Source organism: Tetrao urogallus (genome assembly GCF_951394365.1).
Source record: "Tetrao urogallus genome assembly, chromosome: 16".
NCBI lineage: Eukaryota > Metazoa > Chordata > Aves > Galliformes > Phasianidae > Tetrao > Tetrao urogallus.
The window spans coordinates 494,521-510,337 of record NC_136829.1 but is presented as its reverse complement, the minus strand read 5'-3'; the positions used below and the strand labels follow the sequence as shown (position 1 = coordinate 510,337).

Sequence of the window (15,817 nt, the reverse complement as noted above, 5' to 3'; positions counted from 1 at the left end):
CTGAGGCCCCGGCAGGCGGGCACGTCTCCACCCGCACCCCACGCTCCTGGCCCTCAGTACCCCGTTCCCCAGTACGCGCCCCGGAGAAGCATCGACGCAGCGCTGCCCGCGGGGCTCGGAGCCGGCCGACCTGAGGGAGCCGCCGCGCCGGGACTGCCCGCGAGCACAGGGAGGAGCAGCGACTGCCACACCGCCCTCAGCAGGCGGCGGAAGTCCCGCCTTTTCCAGCCGTCTCAGCGGCCACTTTTCCCGGAAGTTCCTCCCCGGTTTCCTTCATGTGGTCTGTTGTGATTGGCTGGCGGGTCCTGCGGCCCCTCATCAGATTACCCGAAATTATACGGAGCACGGAAAACCCTCCCCCCTCATACACGGGAGCAGCCATTTTGTTTTGACCGCCATTTTATGGCGGGAGCAGCCATTTTGTTAAACGTCACACTGCTCTGTGATTGGCCGGCGGCCATTCTTCACGCTCCACGCCCACGTGTTCTGAGGCAGCACTGTGATTGGCTGCGCTCCTTCGCAGCGTGAAGCGCTCGGACGCGAAGGTGGCAGCAGATAAAGAAATAGTCGTACAGAAGCGTGTTTATACAGACATGTATGAACGTCTTATTTATCTACTTTTCTCTATTTCTATGTACACGCATATAGCTTTACACAGATATGCATTTATCGAGCTGTAGAAATTAAGCGCAGAGCCCCCCCTGATGTGCCTCCATGGCTGCCCGCACTGCACAGCACAGCACAGCACCGCACAGCATTGCACAGTGCAGCACTGCACAGCACAGTGCAGCCCTGCACAGCACAGCACTGCACAGCACAGCGCAGCACAGTGCAGCACAGCACAGCACTGCACAGCAAAGCACTGCACAGCACAGTGCAGCACTGCACAGCACTGCACAGCACCGCACAGCACAGCACTGCACAGCACTGCACAGCGCAGTGCAGCACAGCACAGCACTGCACAGCACTGCGCAGCGCAGTGCAGCACAGCACAGCACTGCACAGCACTGCGCAGTGCAGCACTGCACAGCACAGCACAGCACTGCACAGCACAGCGCAGCACTGCACATCACTGCACAGCACAGAACAGCACTGCACAGCATTGCACAGTGCAGCCCTGCACAGCACAGCACAGCACTGCACAGCACAGCGCAGCACAGTGCAGCACAGCACAGCACTGCACAGCAAAGCACTGCACAGCACAGCACTGCACAGCACAGCACTGCACAGCGCAGCACAGTGCAGCACAGCACAGCACTGCACAGCAAAGCACTGCACAGCAGTGCAGCACTGTGCAGCACTGTGCAGCACTGCACAGCACCGCACCGCACCGCACTGCACAGCACTGCACAGCGCAGTGCAGCACAGCACAGCACTGCACAGCACAGCACTGCACAGCACTGCGCAGCGCAGCACAGCACTGCACAGCACTGCGCAGTGCAGCACTGCACAGCACAGCACAGCACTGCACAGCACAGCGCAGCACTGCACATCACTGCACAGCACAGAACAGCACTGCACAGCATTGCACAGTGCAGCCCTGCACAGCACAGCACAGCACTGCACAGCACAGCGCAGCACAGTGCAGCACAGCACAGCACTGCACAGCAAAGCACTGCACAGCACAGCACTGCACAGCACAGCACTGCACAGCACTGCACAGCACTGCACTGCGCAGTGCAGCACAGCACTGCACAGCACTGCACAGCACTGCGCAGTGCAGCACTGCACAGCACTGCACAGCACAGTGCAGCCCTGCGCAGCACTGCACTGCACAGCACAGCACTGCACAGCACAGCACTCCACAGCACAGCACTGCACAGCACAGCGCAGTGCAGCACTGCACAGCACAGCACTGCACAGCACTGCACAGCACAGTGCAGCCCTGCGCAGCACTGCACTGCACTGCACTGCACAGCACAGTGCAGCGCAGCACAGTGCGGCACATCACAACGCAGCACTGCACAGCACTGCACAGCACTGCACAGCACAGCGCAGCACAGCACGGCACACAGCACAGCACAGCACAGCACAACAGGGCATGCAGCACAGCACAGCACAGCACAGCCCAGTGCAGCAGAGTGGCTGCACGGCTGACAGAGCTGCTACCATGCGTCTGCCTGCTGCGTGCCCAGGGGCGCCTCCCAGCAGTAAGTCTTGAGGCCCAGCTGTGGGCCTCTCTGGGGCAGATGCAGCTGGCTATGCCCAGGAGCCTGCAGGTACCTGCTGAGGGGCAGAGGAAGAAAGGCCGTCGCCTCGCAGGCAGACAAAGCGTTCTCAGCACGGTGCAGTTGCACGCCCACCCCGAGCAGCAGCCACAGCTCTCTTGAGAAGCACTATATCACACAAATGCTCTTCCCCTCACTTGTCTTCCCAATTTCAGTGCTAGAGATCTCAAAAAATGCAGAAGCTTCCCAGCCCGCCCCAGAAATCCAATGGTGTAATCGCCAAGTGAGTCTCTCTAGGCATAAAGTTGAGTATGTTACTTTACAGCCAAACTTTGATGGAAATATACTTCCGTTGTATGACTATGAAGGCATCTCCAAAAGCACACGCATGCACCCACTGGTCAGTACAGAATGCTGACTCAAACATCGTTCAAGGTTTCACTTTTATTTATTTTTTTGCCTTCTGGATCACCAACACCCTCGCTGAAACTTCTTTGGGATTCCACCCCCACCCCCATGAAAGTAGCAGACCATCTCCCAACTCATTCAAGCAAGTGAACAACAACAACAACAAAAGTCCCCAGCAAGATCACTCAGAATAGGACCAAATGCTTATTTTAAGGGGGTGGCAAAGAATTGGGTGGTGACAGCTCTGGCTTCAAGAAGCCAAACTGAAAAGGAGCCTACAAAGGGGAAAATGGGCTAAAAAATACTTAGCAATCCTTTCTCTACCCAAAGAGCAGGGAGATAAGGAAAAAATAGTCATCTGATTACACACAGGGTATATATTTTTACACACACTTTTACACACATCTAGATATAGTACATGTAAAAATATATGCTATACATATGCCCATCCTCTCAAAGGTGCTTCTAATCTGCACTGTGTATGGGCATGTATACGTGTGTATGAATTAAATGTACAGGTACTACTAAGTGTATATGTGCATATGTACACATACATACAGGCAGGCAGCCTTCCTTTAGCCACCTCTGCCTTCCTTTTTGTACAAAACCGAGTCCTTCCACCCTGAAACACCAGCACACACACCCAGCCCTCCCCTGCCCCAGCCCACTTCGAAACAGGTCCCTCAGTGTTTAGCAGCTTCTTTCTAAAAAGCAACTCAGGGGATATAATTTTGGGGGTGGGGAGGCATAGAAATAAAACTCAAAGTGAAGCATGTGTGGATTGTGTCTGTAGTTGCTCTGTGGTCCTTCAGCTCCCCTCCCGTGCCTGGGGTAGGGCACTGCCAGCCAAGCACCATCACTGCCCCCTTTGCCAGCTTATTGCACGTTTGCTTTCAGGCTGCATTTCAGCAACTCTGCATTACATTCCACAGATCCTGTCATCCTCTCACTTCATTAAAACAGGAATACGAACCCAATGCCCTGTCCCTGCCCACCCATCCTCCCCCCACCCCCTATCCCCATCAAAAGGAGAACAAAAAAAAGAAAACCAAGAAAGGCTGCTTGCTAGCAGAGTGCAACAGTAGTACACACTGAATAGGTGTTCTCTTCAGGAGCTCTGTGGAAGAGAGGTTATTTCTAACACAGTAAACAAAGCCATGCAGAGGGAAGGAGAAAGGGTACAGAAGGGGAAAAAATAAAAGGATGAGGAGGAAGAACAGAACTAAGGAGGAAGAAAAACACAGCATGGCAAGTGCTCAAGGCTTCATGTTTTGTTGTCCTCTTCTTGTAAACAGGCTAATAATTCTCATTAGTTAGAACAAGTAAAAAGATTGAAGTTCCAAGTTGAGGGGCTGGAGGTTCCAGGAGTCTGTTCAGTCCATTCAGCAACACCACAGCCAGTGAGAAAATGAGGGGTATTTTTTTTTTTTTTTTCTTTTTATGTTTAAAATCTTCATTACTTAAAGCTGAGAGAAAAAGCCAACTCAGGAGCCCTTTTCAAGGATGGCTCATTGTCTCTAGACTGAATAAATCACACTAGTTTAGAGAGAACCTTTTTTTTTTCTTTTCCCTTTTTAATGACTTATAAAAACCACACGGTTCCTTCCTCTGCCCCTTCGCTCAAAGGCGTGTCTGTGCCTCGGGGACGTAGATCTCGATGCTGTCTGCACTCTCCGTGGCCGAGTTCTGCCGCACAGAGGCAGCGCGCTTGGCTGCCATGAGACGCTTGCGAGCTTCCTGGCGCTGCTTGTCTGAATCAGAGGCTTTGTCCCGGTTCAGTTGGGATTTGGACTTTGCTGGCTTCTTTGGCACTGGAGGGGGTGGTTTCTTCTCTTCCTTTAGGGAGACAGTAAGGAAAAACCCAAACATAAAATAAAAATGCACATACAGAAGTTTGCTCCCTGCTATGGTGGGGACTCTCGAGGCCTGAAGAGCTAAGAAACAAGGTTATGAGTGACAAGTGCAAGAGGTAGGAACAGTTCCAGAGCAAGACATTCATCATAAAATAAGCTCTCTACTTCTTATGAAATAAAAAAGGACTATTTTGCTTTTCATTATATGGACTGGGTTTCTTTTTTTCTAGCTGTATCTGTGGCCCAGTTGTAAGTCAGAGCACAGCACAGCACGAAGACTGAACATCATCTGAAACTGCAAAACCCTAATACGCTGCACTGCCCATAGCCATAGCATTCTTTCTTCCCCTCATATGTGGTCAGACAGGGTGGCCCTGAGCTGCAGCCTTCCCTGGATTTCCAAAGGCTCCAGCAGATGCTTTTTATACCACCCAGGCACCAGTACTTATGCACTGCTTGTAACACTAGAGGCCTCTGCATCACTGCTTTGAGTGTACAACACTCTCCCCATCTTCCTCTTGTAAAAATTGCTTCCGCTATTACTCAAGAGGCCGTGAAAGCACACACTGGGAGGATGGCTGATTAACAATACAATCTCATTAGTGCAAGTGCCAGAACTGTTATCACAGACAGCTAGATTATATGGAGGGATTACGCTGCAGAAATAGAAGGTAGTGAACATCCTAGAGATCTTCTGTTTGCAGACAGGAGTAGATATCATATCGGAAGTATCTGTGAAGCGCTCTCACTGCTCTGAACTGCCCCACGCTCACCTTTCTCTCCGGTGTCTCTGCCAATTGCCAGCTGTTAGCTTTCAGGTGGTACAGCTCATCAAATTTCATGCTGATGTCTTCAATGGACAACTGCAGGAGGTCCCAAAACCCAGCTAGGTCCTGGGCTGTGGGTCTGGGATTGGCATTAGGGTTCTACAAGGAAAGGCATAAAAATACATCATAAAGAATATGCCTGTACAGCTTACATTTACTCTTTTCTAACGACTGAAGCCTCGAAAACCCCTTAAGAAACTTCAGCCCTAAGTAGGCACAGGCATGAGGCCATCATTTACAGACAGAAGTTTTTCTTGCAGCAATCAGGAAGAAAAGATCCTGACGGAATTTCTTATATTGGAGACTGAAAAATAATCCTAAAAGGTACTCTGCAGCAGAAGGCAACAGCACCTTTCTCCTCATGGCATCCCTGGTTAAGTCTAATCCCTCAGCAGCAACCTCCAACTGAAGATCTCTGGCATGCAATTCAGAACTACAACACTTTTTTTTTTTAAAGTACATAGATCATAACTTAAGGGAATGGAATAATAGAAACTGATACAGCACAATGCAAACCACAGCTGACAGCTGGAAAGCTTGCATGCCAGTGTTTTCACAAGCAAAACTACTTTGCTACACATCTGAAAGTATCAGTACAGTTAGGGGATGACCTGCTGGAAAGAAGCTCTGTGGTGAAGGACCTGGGTGTCCTGATGGCCAGCACTTTGCCCATGAGCCAACAGTGTGCCCCGGTGGCCAAGAAGGCCAGTGGTATATTAGGGTGCATGGCCAACAGAGTGAAGGAGGTGGTTCTTCCCTCTGCCCTGCTGAGGCCAAATCTGAAGTTCTGTGTTGTTTTGGGTGTCTCAGTTCACAAAAGACAAGGATGTCCTAGAAAGAGTCCAGCAGGGGGCCATAAAGATCTCCAGGGCCTGAAGCATCCCTGTATGATGTATGAGGAAAGACTGAGATTGCTGGGGCTGTTCAGCCTGGGGAAGAGATAACTGAGACTGGGGGGGGAGGCAGAAAATCTATGAGTATCTAAAGTGAGGAACTCAAATGGGGCCAGGCCCTTTCCGTGGTGTGCAGTGACAGGAGAAGGGGCAACAGGTACAGCGAGGGTACCTGAGCCCTGGCACAGGCTGTGCACAGGAGGTGGCGTCTCCTTCTCTGGAGATATCCAAACCCACCTGGATGCTTTCCTGCATGACCTGCTCTAAGAGTGGGGTGGGACCAGGAAACTCCAGAGAAGCCTTCCAACCCCTTTGATTTTGTGATTTCTTAGACTTGCTTATAGGTTCATAGAATTGTAGAAGGGCTTGGGCTGGCAGGGACCCTACAATCCCCATCCCCACTCCTGCTGTGGGCTGGCTGACCTACCTCAGCTCAGGCTGCCCAGGGCCTAGCCATGGCCTTGGGCACCACCAGGGATGGAGCACCCACATTTTGCTGGGCAGCAGAACCAGCACTTCATCACTGTAACTTCTGAAAAAATTTTAAAGGAGCTAAAGTAAATTTGCCCCCATTAAAAACAGAAATTCCCTAATTCTCAGGCACCTAAACTGCCAATATAGGCCTTCACTGTCTCAGAAAAGCACAGGATTAAATCTAAGCAACTGAGCACAAGGTGTCAAAGGAAAATTTCAACACAGAATATTGCTGAAAGCCTGGCTGCTGGTGTTGCTGTTGCTCTTCTCTCAGCCATGTTCCAAGATCTGCAAGGGAACATTCACACTCTTCTTCTTCCTGAGTTTCTCTAAGTTTTTTGCAAGTAAAGGGGAATACATCTCAAGAATTCTGCAAAACCCAAAATCTTGAGAGGAAAGAGACAACCCCCAAATCCTAGATTCCCACCCATCCTCAAGTTAGCTCAGCAAGGGCAAACCTTCGCATTAATTTGAAGAGATCTGATTCAAGCCACGTTTTGTGATTAACCAGAGACAACTGTGTTGGGACAGCCCTACTATCCACATTATCTACATGCAAAGTAAGCATCTTTGGAGAACAACGTGCTTTTCAAACAACCCCCCATTTGGTAAAAATCTGTGTTTCACCTCAAAACGTCCTTTAGAAGCAACAAAGAAGTGGTTTCCAGGACACACAGCAGAACAGCTACATGACATCAGACCTACAAGAGACTCTGCAGGTACCCTTTAGTGTGCCTGAATGGCAGTTGAAGAGAATTTCTCTGTGCCACACAAGCACGAAAACAAACTGCAAATATTCATCCCTGAGCAGAGCACAGCTAAGAACTGCCTGTTCAGCCACCCACTGCTCACCTGCTATTTGGAAACAGCACGAATCCATCACAGCACAGTGGTCAGGTTGTAGGCTACAGCCGCTCTGGCTTTGCTCTGTACCGCTGTCAGCATAACAATATTCCTGTTGTGCTGCTGAAGCAGCTGTATTTCCCTCCCAGAAAGAGGCAGGAATAAAACCAGACTCACCAAGTTTTGTTCACAGAGGCCATGGAATTGCTGGAACTTCTGTGACATTAGTAGCTGTGCACTGCCCACTGCACTCAGGACTTTTCCTAAGACTATTAGAGGGTGGAAAAGAAAAGAAAAGAAAAGGCTTAATTGAACAGTCCATAAGTGCAGCAACAAACTCAGGCATTCCTGGAGCAAGAAATAATCATTAGCAGTTACAGAGATCTGTTAAGAACTAACTACTCTCAGGCAACAAAGATGCACTGAAACTACAGTCTGTGGTTGTCTTTGCCATCCATCCTTGCTCCTTCTATCTAGAGCAGGTCAGAAGCAGGACAACAGAAGAAGGTCATGGCAATAGAGCTTGCAGGAAGTACCCTGTGGCTCGTGTGATGGGCTGCAAGCCCAGCCAGAGGAGTTGAAGCTGGCACCTGCTCACAGATCATCATTGCCTGCTCTTCTGCCCATGGACAAAGGAAAAGCAGCAATGTCCCTTGCTTCTCGATAGAACAGTCTCCAATCTCCATTTACCGGAATGGATTAAAATACTGTCAGGCAAGTGTTTTTAATCACAATGCTTTTAAAACCCAGGGCTTTATGATGCTCTTAGTGGGCCTCCAAGGAGCCTCTGAGCATAGCAACATTCTTCTGGTTGATTATGGAAAAGTGCTAAATATGGGCTTTTCCCTTGCAAAGGCAGGGATGAGAGACTCATGGAGCACACAAATACGTAATGAGCACATGTGGAATGATCTGCTTCCTTCTCCCTAGCCTGATGCAGTTCTCCCAAATCAGTTCTGAATCTTTATAGACCTGTGCTTGACTGGACAGACATAAGCAGGGCTTTTTTTTTTTTTCATACCCACCACATTCTTCGTTACAAAACCTACTAGGAGATTGCTCTTAAGGTCACAGATCTAACATCACATCAATCTGTGTCTCTTCATACCAAGGCACTGTTGCCACAAGCAGAGCAAGAGCAACACGACATGCTCTGTCCCTCTGAAGCGTGCAGAGCCCCAGCACTGACTGTCCAGCTCAGGAGCCAGTGCAGCATCACAGTGTGATACGGTTAGAGATCAAATGCCCCCAGCAGTGACAGCAAGCTATAACTAAATCTCACCACCATTTCACCTTTCTTGGGTATAAACAGGCCTCGAAATTGTGCTCCTTGCAGCCTAGGTACTTGGTTCTGTCACTCAGTACACACCTAAGCATGATTACCATTGTAAGCAGCAGAGCTTTTGCCAATTCATTTGAAAATAATGGAACAAGTCCAGCTGTGACTGAGCCCAGTAAAATCAAGTGCCCTTGTGTTTCCTGTGTATGTGACTTTGGTATACTTCACAGGAATTGAGTGAGATGTTCCCCTACAAAGAAACCTACTCTTTGCCATGAAGACAAGCCAGATCACACAGGCACACAGTTATGGTGCCTTCCACTCCACCACCAGGTAAACTTTTACTTGTGCACTTAATCAAAACAGAGTGGCCAGGGAGAAAGCTCTCAGCCTCTCTGAAAACAACCTAGTCAAGCTTTTAGCTGCTTTGACTTCTTAATGATGGATGATGGCAGCTTCTGAAATCTTCTCAACTGCGTTATTTCTTACCCCATTTGCTAAAGCAAGTTGCCTTATCCTTCCTGTCCTTCCCAAGGACAAACTGTTCCTTGCTGCATACTCACCTCCAGGTTCCACTGTGACCCTGTGGGAGATCAGCAATTTAACCACAGAAAGCTAATCCAGTACTCTGCTTTAATTCTTAAAGGAGGAGCTACTGGGCTGCTCCAGCATTGTGTCCAGAGGCTGGCAGCACCTACCTTCTTCAGAGAGATTGTTCTCTTTGGTCTCCTGGTCCATCTGGCGGCACCAGCCCTCTAACCGCTCTGTTTCTGCCTGCAGCAGCTTCAGAAACCAGAACCCATCCCGCCGGCAGGCTCCGGGCTGCGTGGGTTCCGATGGCGAGGCAGATGATGTCTCAAGCCAAGGGTCAGGAGGAGGGAGAGAGGAAGGCTCCAGGGCTGGGTCAGTGTTGTCTCCATAGGAGAGGTTTCTCTTAATCTGTGAGGGCTTGGCTGGTTGCCTGGCACCGGTATCAACACCAACAGAGTTGTTGTGTTGGGGGCACTCAGCAACGCTTCTCTCAGATGATTTACAGCTAGAGTTGTTGGGTTCCTGCGTGTCAGAGTCTGTATCCTGTTTGGAGGACATACTGCGAGAGTGGCTGTTTCTGGAGAGATCAAACCCAAACATATTAAATAGCAGAACTCAACCTGTCTGGTCGCACAACTAACCATTAAAGACATTTGCTTATTATGCCTGCAGTTAAGCCTCCTCTTCCCCTTCTCACACACAAACAGTACACATTCGGACAGACAAAATCGTAAGGTTGCCTGCTTACTGCAATAGGCCATTCAGATGAGAGGACTGATGCACAATTCTAATTACATCTTGGACTATTTTATTTATTTCAACCTGCCACTGATTTGTCTGTTTGCAGACTAAGTGCTGTTTGCAGCAGGTGTGTGCTGGGGAGGAAAAGCTATCCATGGGCCCCCACTCAACACCATTCGTATTAGAATAAGGGGAGAAGGTGATCTAAGAAATGGGAAAGAGCAATTTAGAAGAAAGGAGTAAGAATTACAAAAGCCCGAGTCTTTCACTTACCGCCACTCGTCTTCTACCTGAACCCCGATGGACTGGAATTTGGTGACTGGTGGAGGAGGCTCCTCTTTGACCACTGGCTGAAGGCAGTCAACCTTATTAAACAAAAGAAATACAGACAAAAACAGACACAAGAACTTGCTGCTGGAATTCACATTAGTAGACGGGAGGAGTCCACACACGCACACACAGCATGCAGACAGCACACACCAACTGCAGAGTTGTGCTAGGAGAGGTGCCAGGCTGCTGCATCAATTTGCCTCCACTTGAGCATCAGGGCTGTACCCCACTGGGCTGCTGCCAGGCACCTGCTCTGAGCGCACCCGGCTCTGCCATCTGCTGTTTGCATGGCACTGGCTGGGAAAGGGCTGCATGTCCCCAGGGGAGCAGCTGCACGTGGCACCTGACATGGGCAAAGGCCACGAGCTTCACAATCCAATTAAGACTGACAGCAAAGCCTAGCTTCCTCTTTTCCAGGGACTGACACTCTCCATAGCTCTGGATAAAAGGCTTAGAAGGTTTCAGGAAGGAAATCCAGGGGGTGGACAGGTGGCACAGGAACAAACTCAGGAAAGGAAGAGGAATGAAGTCAGCCTCTCCAACACAACTTTTCTTGCTCATGGCTGTTAACACATGCTTTGCCCCACCAGTCACACAGGGAAGCCTTTGCTGAGCTGCGTACCTAAATGGTCAGCAAATCCCAGTGTAAAGCCATGGAGAACTTGTTCAGTACACACATGGTGACCTGCAAAGCCCAGCTCCTGATCTGGACTTGCTGAAGTGCTCACATTCCTGTCTGCAGTCTATAACTTGCAACACTAAGCCAGCAGTTTGGGACAGAATTGCTGTTTGCAGGGACCAGCCACCTGTGCCCAGGAAATCTGCCCACAAGGAATGTAATTGCAGGTGACAATATTAGCTGAATAAAGCACAGGTTTATGCTACTCAGTGGGTTCTCTTTTGCCTACAGAACAAACAACTTATTTCCATTAGTTTCCACAGAGTTAAATGCTTCCAGCAGGAACAGCAGCAACCTGCTGGCACTGCCAGGCAGCCCAGGGGAGCAGAGGCCACCAAGAAGCACTCCCATCTGCCTAGAGCTCTGCACATCACACTGCAGCAGATGGCAAGTAGAGGGGCCCATCATTCCTAAGAAATTTGTCCCAAGAACCACAAAGGACAAGGAACAGACTGACACTAAGGAGTGGGAGCAGAGCACGGGATCAGTGCAGGTTTACTAGCACCAGAACGCCTCTTAGAGAGACCCACTCAGTTCATAGGGTCCCCCTGATTCATGAAATATTTCAAACTGAAATAGCTTGTAAGTCTCTTATAAGGTCTGTTACAGAAAGCTTCTGCCCTACCTCCCCCCAGGAACATGGAAGTTAGTATAACAAGCTATTCTGAGTGGGTTCAGATGCACACCTGGTCATACAAAACACACGTGCTAAATAGAAGGATTAAAGACATTCCTTAGGACACAAAGAAGAACAAACGGCTCCATACTTGTATTCCTATAGATGACAGTTTTCTTTTGGGGACGTTCTCCACTTTGGGCTCTTCACTCGTCAGAGTCCCTTTGTCGCTTTTCAAAGTTGCATTTTTCTGCAGTAGCTCTGGAGTGTCTCTCGCTGGAGTCACGATGCTGCCCCTCGTAACGCTGGGTGTCCTGGTGCTGTCTAAGCTGTCTGAAGAATTGCTCAGTCCCGACTGGCTGGTCACCTCGCTCTTGTGGTCCTGGCTGTCCAGGTAGGTGTCCTGTGCCGACTCAGTGCTGCTCTGCACAGTGACAGAGATGAACGGCTTTGATGTGGTCCGAGGTGGGACAGGAGGTGGAGTCTTTTTATATGCCACTAGGCATGATGAACCTGCAGTGATGGAGGTGGGGAGAATGAAGAATAGAAGAGGCAGACAGATACAGTGAAAGAAAGAAAAAGCAGGTCAGTCACAACATCCAAGAGGAGTCTCCAACCAGAAGCTGAAGGCAGAAATGCAGAGACAGCCTACAGCCAGCAGCTCATACCGAGTAACCCAAACCAAAGCATAATGGGAAGCAGAAGGCAGAGCTAGAGCTAGCTTGCAAAAGAAGTTAAAAGAAATACCATGATGTGTGAAAGGCTAGTAGTAATGGAGAAGAGGTACAGAGAAGCCTCCCAAGACTGCTACAAGGTTTGGCAGGTGTAAGTCTCCAAGCTGAGGGAACTCTTTTTGGCTAAGCCCTATGTTTTAGTGTCCTAGTACAGCCAAGTGTCTCAGCTCTTTGTCCCATCAGTTGACAACTTTCAGTATCTGGACCAGGGTGGTGTTTTTTCCTATAAAAATGGAAAGAAGCCATAAAATTTATTAGATGTACGAATATAAAAATCTAGCTGCTGTACATTACAGGAAAATACATCACACCAGATCTAATAGCCAGAGAGGTGAGGCTGTGCTGCTCCACACAGCAACAGAGATACACACACAGCCACAGACACATAGGCACACAATGTCAGACACACAGACCAGAAGAAAGTCCCCAAAAGGCATCAGCACCAGCCTCATCAAGGAAGGTCCTCCAGCAGCTGAGCCGCCTCTGCCTGCCCACTGCCCGTCTGCACTGCGGGCTCCTCAGTCTGGGGACACAAGCCAAATGCTGAAGGCCCTGCAGACCCACTTGCCCTGCTCCCAGCCTGCATCCCCTACTCACCAGCTCAACCTTTCCCAGCAATCACAGTCATTGCCCCTGGACATGAGGACGCTGTGATATGGCCTTGCCGCAGCCCCCTGCAACCTCACCCTATGATGTGGGGAGCACAAAGCCCTCACCCAGGTCAGGATTTTCATATGAACCGTACAGACCGTGCTGGGCAGGGCAGAGCTAGCAAGCAACCACCTCATGACACGCACCTGGCCCCCGTCATCCCCTCACCCCTCTTTTCACCTTAGTTTTATTCCTCCCCCAGTCACCCAAACCCTGCCTTTGTGCCATCTCTGGTCTAGCAAGCCGTGTCATCCCAAACCATTCTTCCACTACACCTGAGTACCCATGTGGGAAGGGGTGTTCCAGGCAGCTAAGTCCCACAGCTCCTCCTTTTTTCTCCCTAGGAATGTCCCTGCATGCCACCCTGTGTGCCCCAGGCATGTGGCCATACCGCTTGCAGACAATTGCACAGCAATGCATTTCGCATCATGGGCTATTTACACACTCCACAGGTACCTTTATTAATGGCTAGAAGCTCTATTTCAAAGGAGCTAAAAGAAAGGGGTTACAGAGGAGACCCATGCTCCCACAAGTGTTTGCACAGCTAATGGTCCCAACTGCTGCAGGAAAATGAAGCCCTAGAGGAGCTCAGAAAGGCAAATCAATACCAGTTCCCTCCTGCCCCAATGCACAGACTGAATACAGAGTGAGCAGTGACCTGGACGCCACCAGAGCTCTCCTGCCAGCTCACCCCAGCCCTCATACCCCTTTTGACACAGGTCCCTCCTGCAGCCATGAGGGCCATACAGTTGGGAAGCACACAGCTGAAAAATATTCAGACAAGCTACTTTGTAAGGGCACTGGGCAGTTTTTCAGCTTGACCTGTTCCTGCTGCTATTCCTTACAGTGACACAAGCTGTGTAAACTGCTCAGGACAGCCCAAACCTGGAGCTGCTGTAAGTCCTGCCAGAACAGGAACATATTAGGCTCTTGAAAAGCCACCCACAGTGATTTCCTAAAAGGTCAGACAAGTGTAGCAACTTCTCACATTTACATGCCAAAACACAGCTACACACATCCTTCAGCCAGTTCTTGATTGGTCACATAAACAGTGCGCTGCTGTCCTGCCAGGGCACTGCCAGCTGCTGACTGTAATCACACCAGCATTTGCTTCCAGCTTGCCAGCCCCACACCACCCCCGTCCTTTGCAGGGCGCAAGCTCACGCACCAGGACAGCAGCAGGACATGTGCAGATGCTCAAAGCAGCATCAAATCAGAACTGTTTAGCATCTCCAAGCAAGTCAACCTTGAACCCAGGATGCTGAGTTCAGCAGAGGTATCAGATTCAATGGCAGCACTTGCACAAGCACAGGCTGAACTGCAGCATGGCCTCTGCCCACAGCAATGCTTCTCAGCACCATGCAGACATACAAACCAGGAGGTCAAAGCACCAGACACTGCATAACTGCTGCCTCTCTCCCCAAGTTCCCTACTGCAAATCTCCTTGGGTGCACTACAGATCTGGCCACGTTAGAACTTCACTTGTTACAGATGTTCACCTGCTCAAACCTCTCAGGACAGGTCTTGGCTACAACTATCTGGTCACAATGCTAGATGGGTGAAGCACTTCTCATGTGAGCATGGTCAGCAGCAGCTCTCCTGGGCAGGGAAAAGGGAGCCATGGAGCACCCCACAGGTAAGGACTCTGCCCAGGCACCTCAGCAAAGCTATCCTGATACAGGAACATCATAGATTGGTTACACCAATTTCTGGGCCAAGTCTTACACCAAGCCTGTACAGTTCAATCCAGCAGAGCACTGTAGGACGATCAGACTGAATGAAGCAAGAGGAAAAGCCCCTTTACACAAAGTAGGCTACACCACCAAACACAGGATGCTCACAATGCCACATGTCACTGTACCAGGAACTGAGGCAGCTATTAACCAGGACAAGCCAAAACTACCCAAAAGGGCAGAAGAGAATGCCTGCCTCCCATAGCCCTCTTCTCCCTGCATCACACATACTCTCAGTTCCTCCAACACTGTGCCCAGCCTCACGGTGCCCCCCTCCAGCCAGCAGTGAGCCTTGGGCAGATCACACCACACAGGGCAGAGCTGATGGCACAGACTGCTTTGGCACTTCTGCTGCTGTGTTTTCAAGCAGCACAGCTTGGGTTTCCCAGCTGCTGTTTATGCCCACAGGGCAGTACTGTAATTAAGAGAATAAATCAGCTGCTATCTGATATCGAATACTGCAGCTAGGCAAAACAAGGGGAGGGCAGCACATCAGCAGAGACAAAAAAACGGCAGATTTCTTAGGGAAGACAGGTGGTGTTTAGGGTCACTTACACAAATTCAGCTTTCCACTCACTAATAATACTGTTTGCAATGCTGTGTATACAGAGCAAAGCAGCAACTTCTTGTTCCAGGAGATGCTCAGCTGAAGAGCACAGATTTTGCTAAAAAGGAACCCCGCTGTGCAGCAACAAAATGCCCCACTGACTAATGCATGGTCAAAGAGCTGCCTGTGACTTCTCAAGAGTCTACAGCTCTAAAAGCCCATGCAAGTGGAAGGAATGCATGAAGACCTGGAGCCTTGGAAAACTAAGAGTGCTTCGATGAGTGCAGTTACAAATTAATCCCACTGAAACCCTCTGCAATCATAAGGCAGGGACTTTCCACTGCAAAGCCAGAAACCACAATGAACCTAAACCTAGCCTAAAATAGGCTTCAAAAGCCATGCAGGATAAACCGACCTGTAACAAGCAGTCCTTCTCCCTCAACGCAAATACGAAATTTCAGTGTTTCTTGTGTCTGTGGGAAGAGTTAAGAAGCCCTGAGGAAGCCAAGT

The 15,817-nt window shown here is 49.7% G+C and overlaps 1 protein-coding gene across 1 annotated transcript in view; it reads right to left on the bottom strand.

The window, feature by feature from the left end:
• Positions 1-4,196: 4,196 nt before the first annotated feature.
• The window catches only part of DLGAP4 (DLG associated protein 4), a gene marked incomplete at both ends in the record, with an annotated part of 62,946 nt that continues 51,325 nt past the window's right edge, over positions 4,197-15,817 (bottom strand). Inside the window, 6 exon segments of the mRNA XM_079543458.1 lie at positions 4,197-4,412; positions 5,203-5,355; positions 7,644-7,735; positions 9,444-9,853; positions 10,291-10,382; positions 11,794-12,155. Coding sequence (XP_079399584.1) covers positions 4,197-4,412; positions 5,203-5,355; positions 7,644-7,735; positions 9,444-9,853; positions 10,291-10,382; positions 11,794-12,155 — 1,325 coding nt within the window.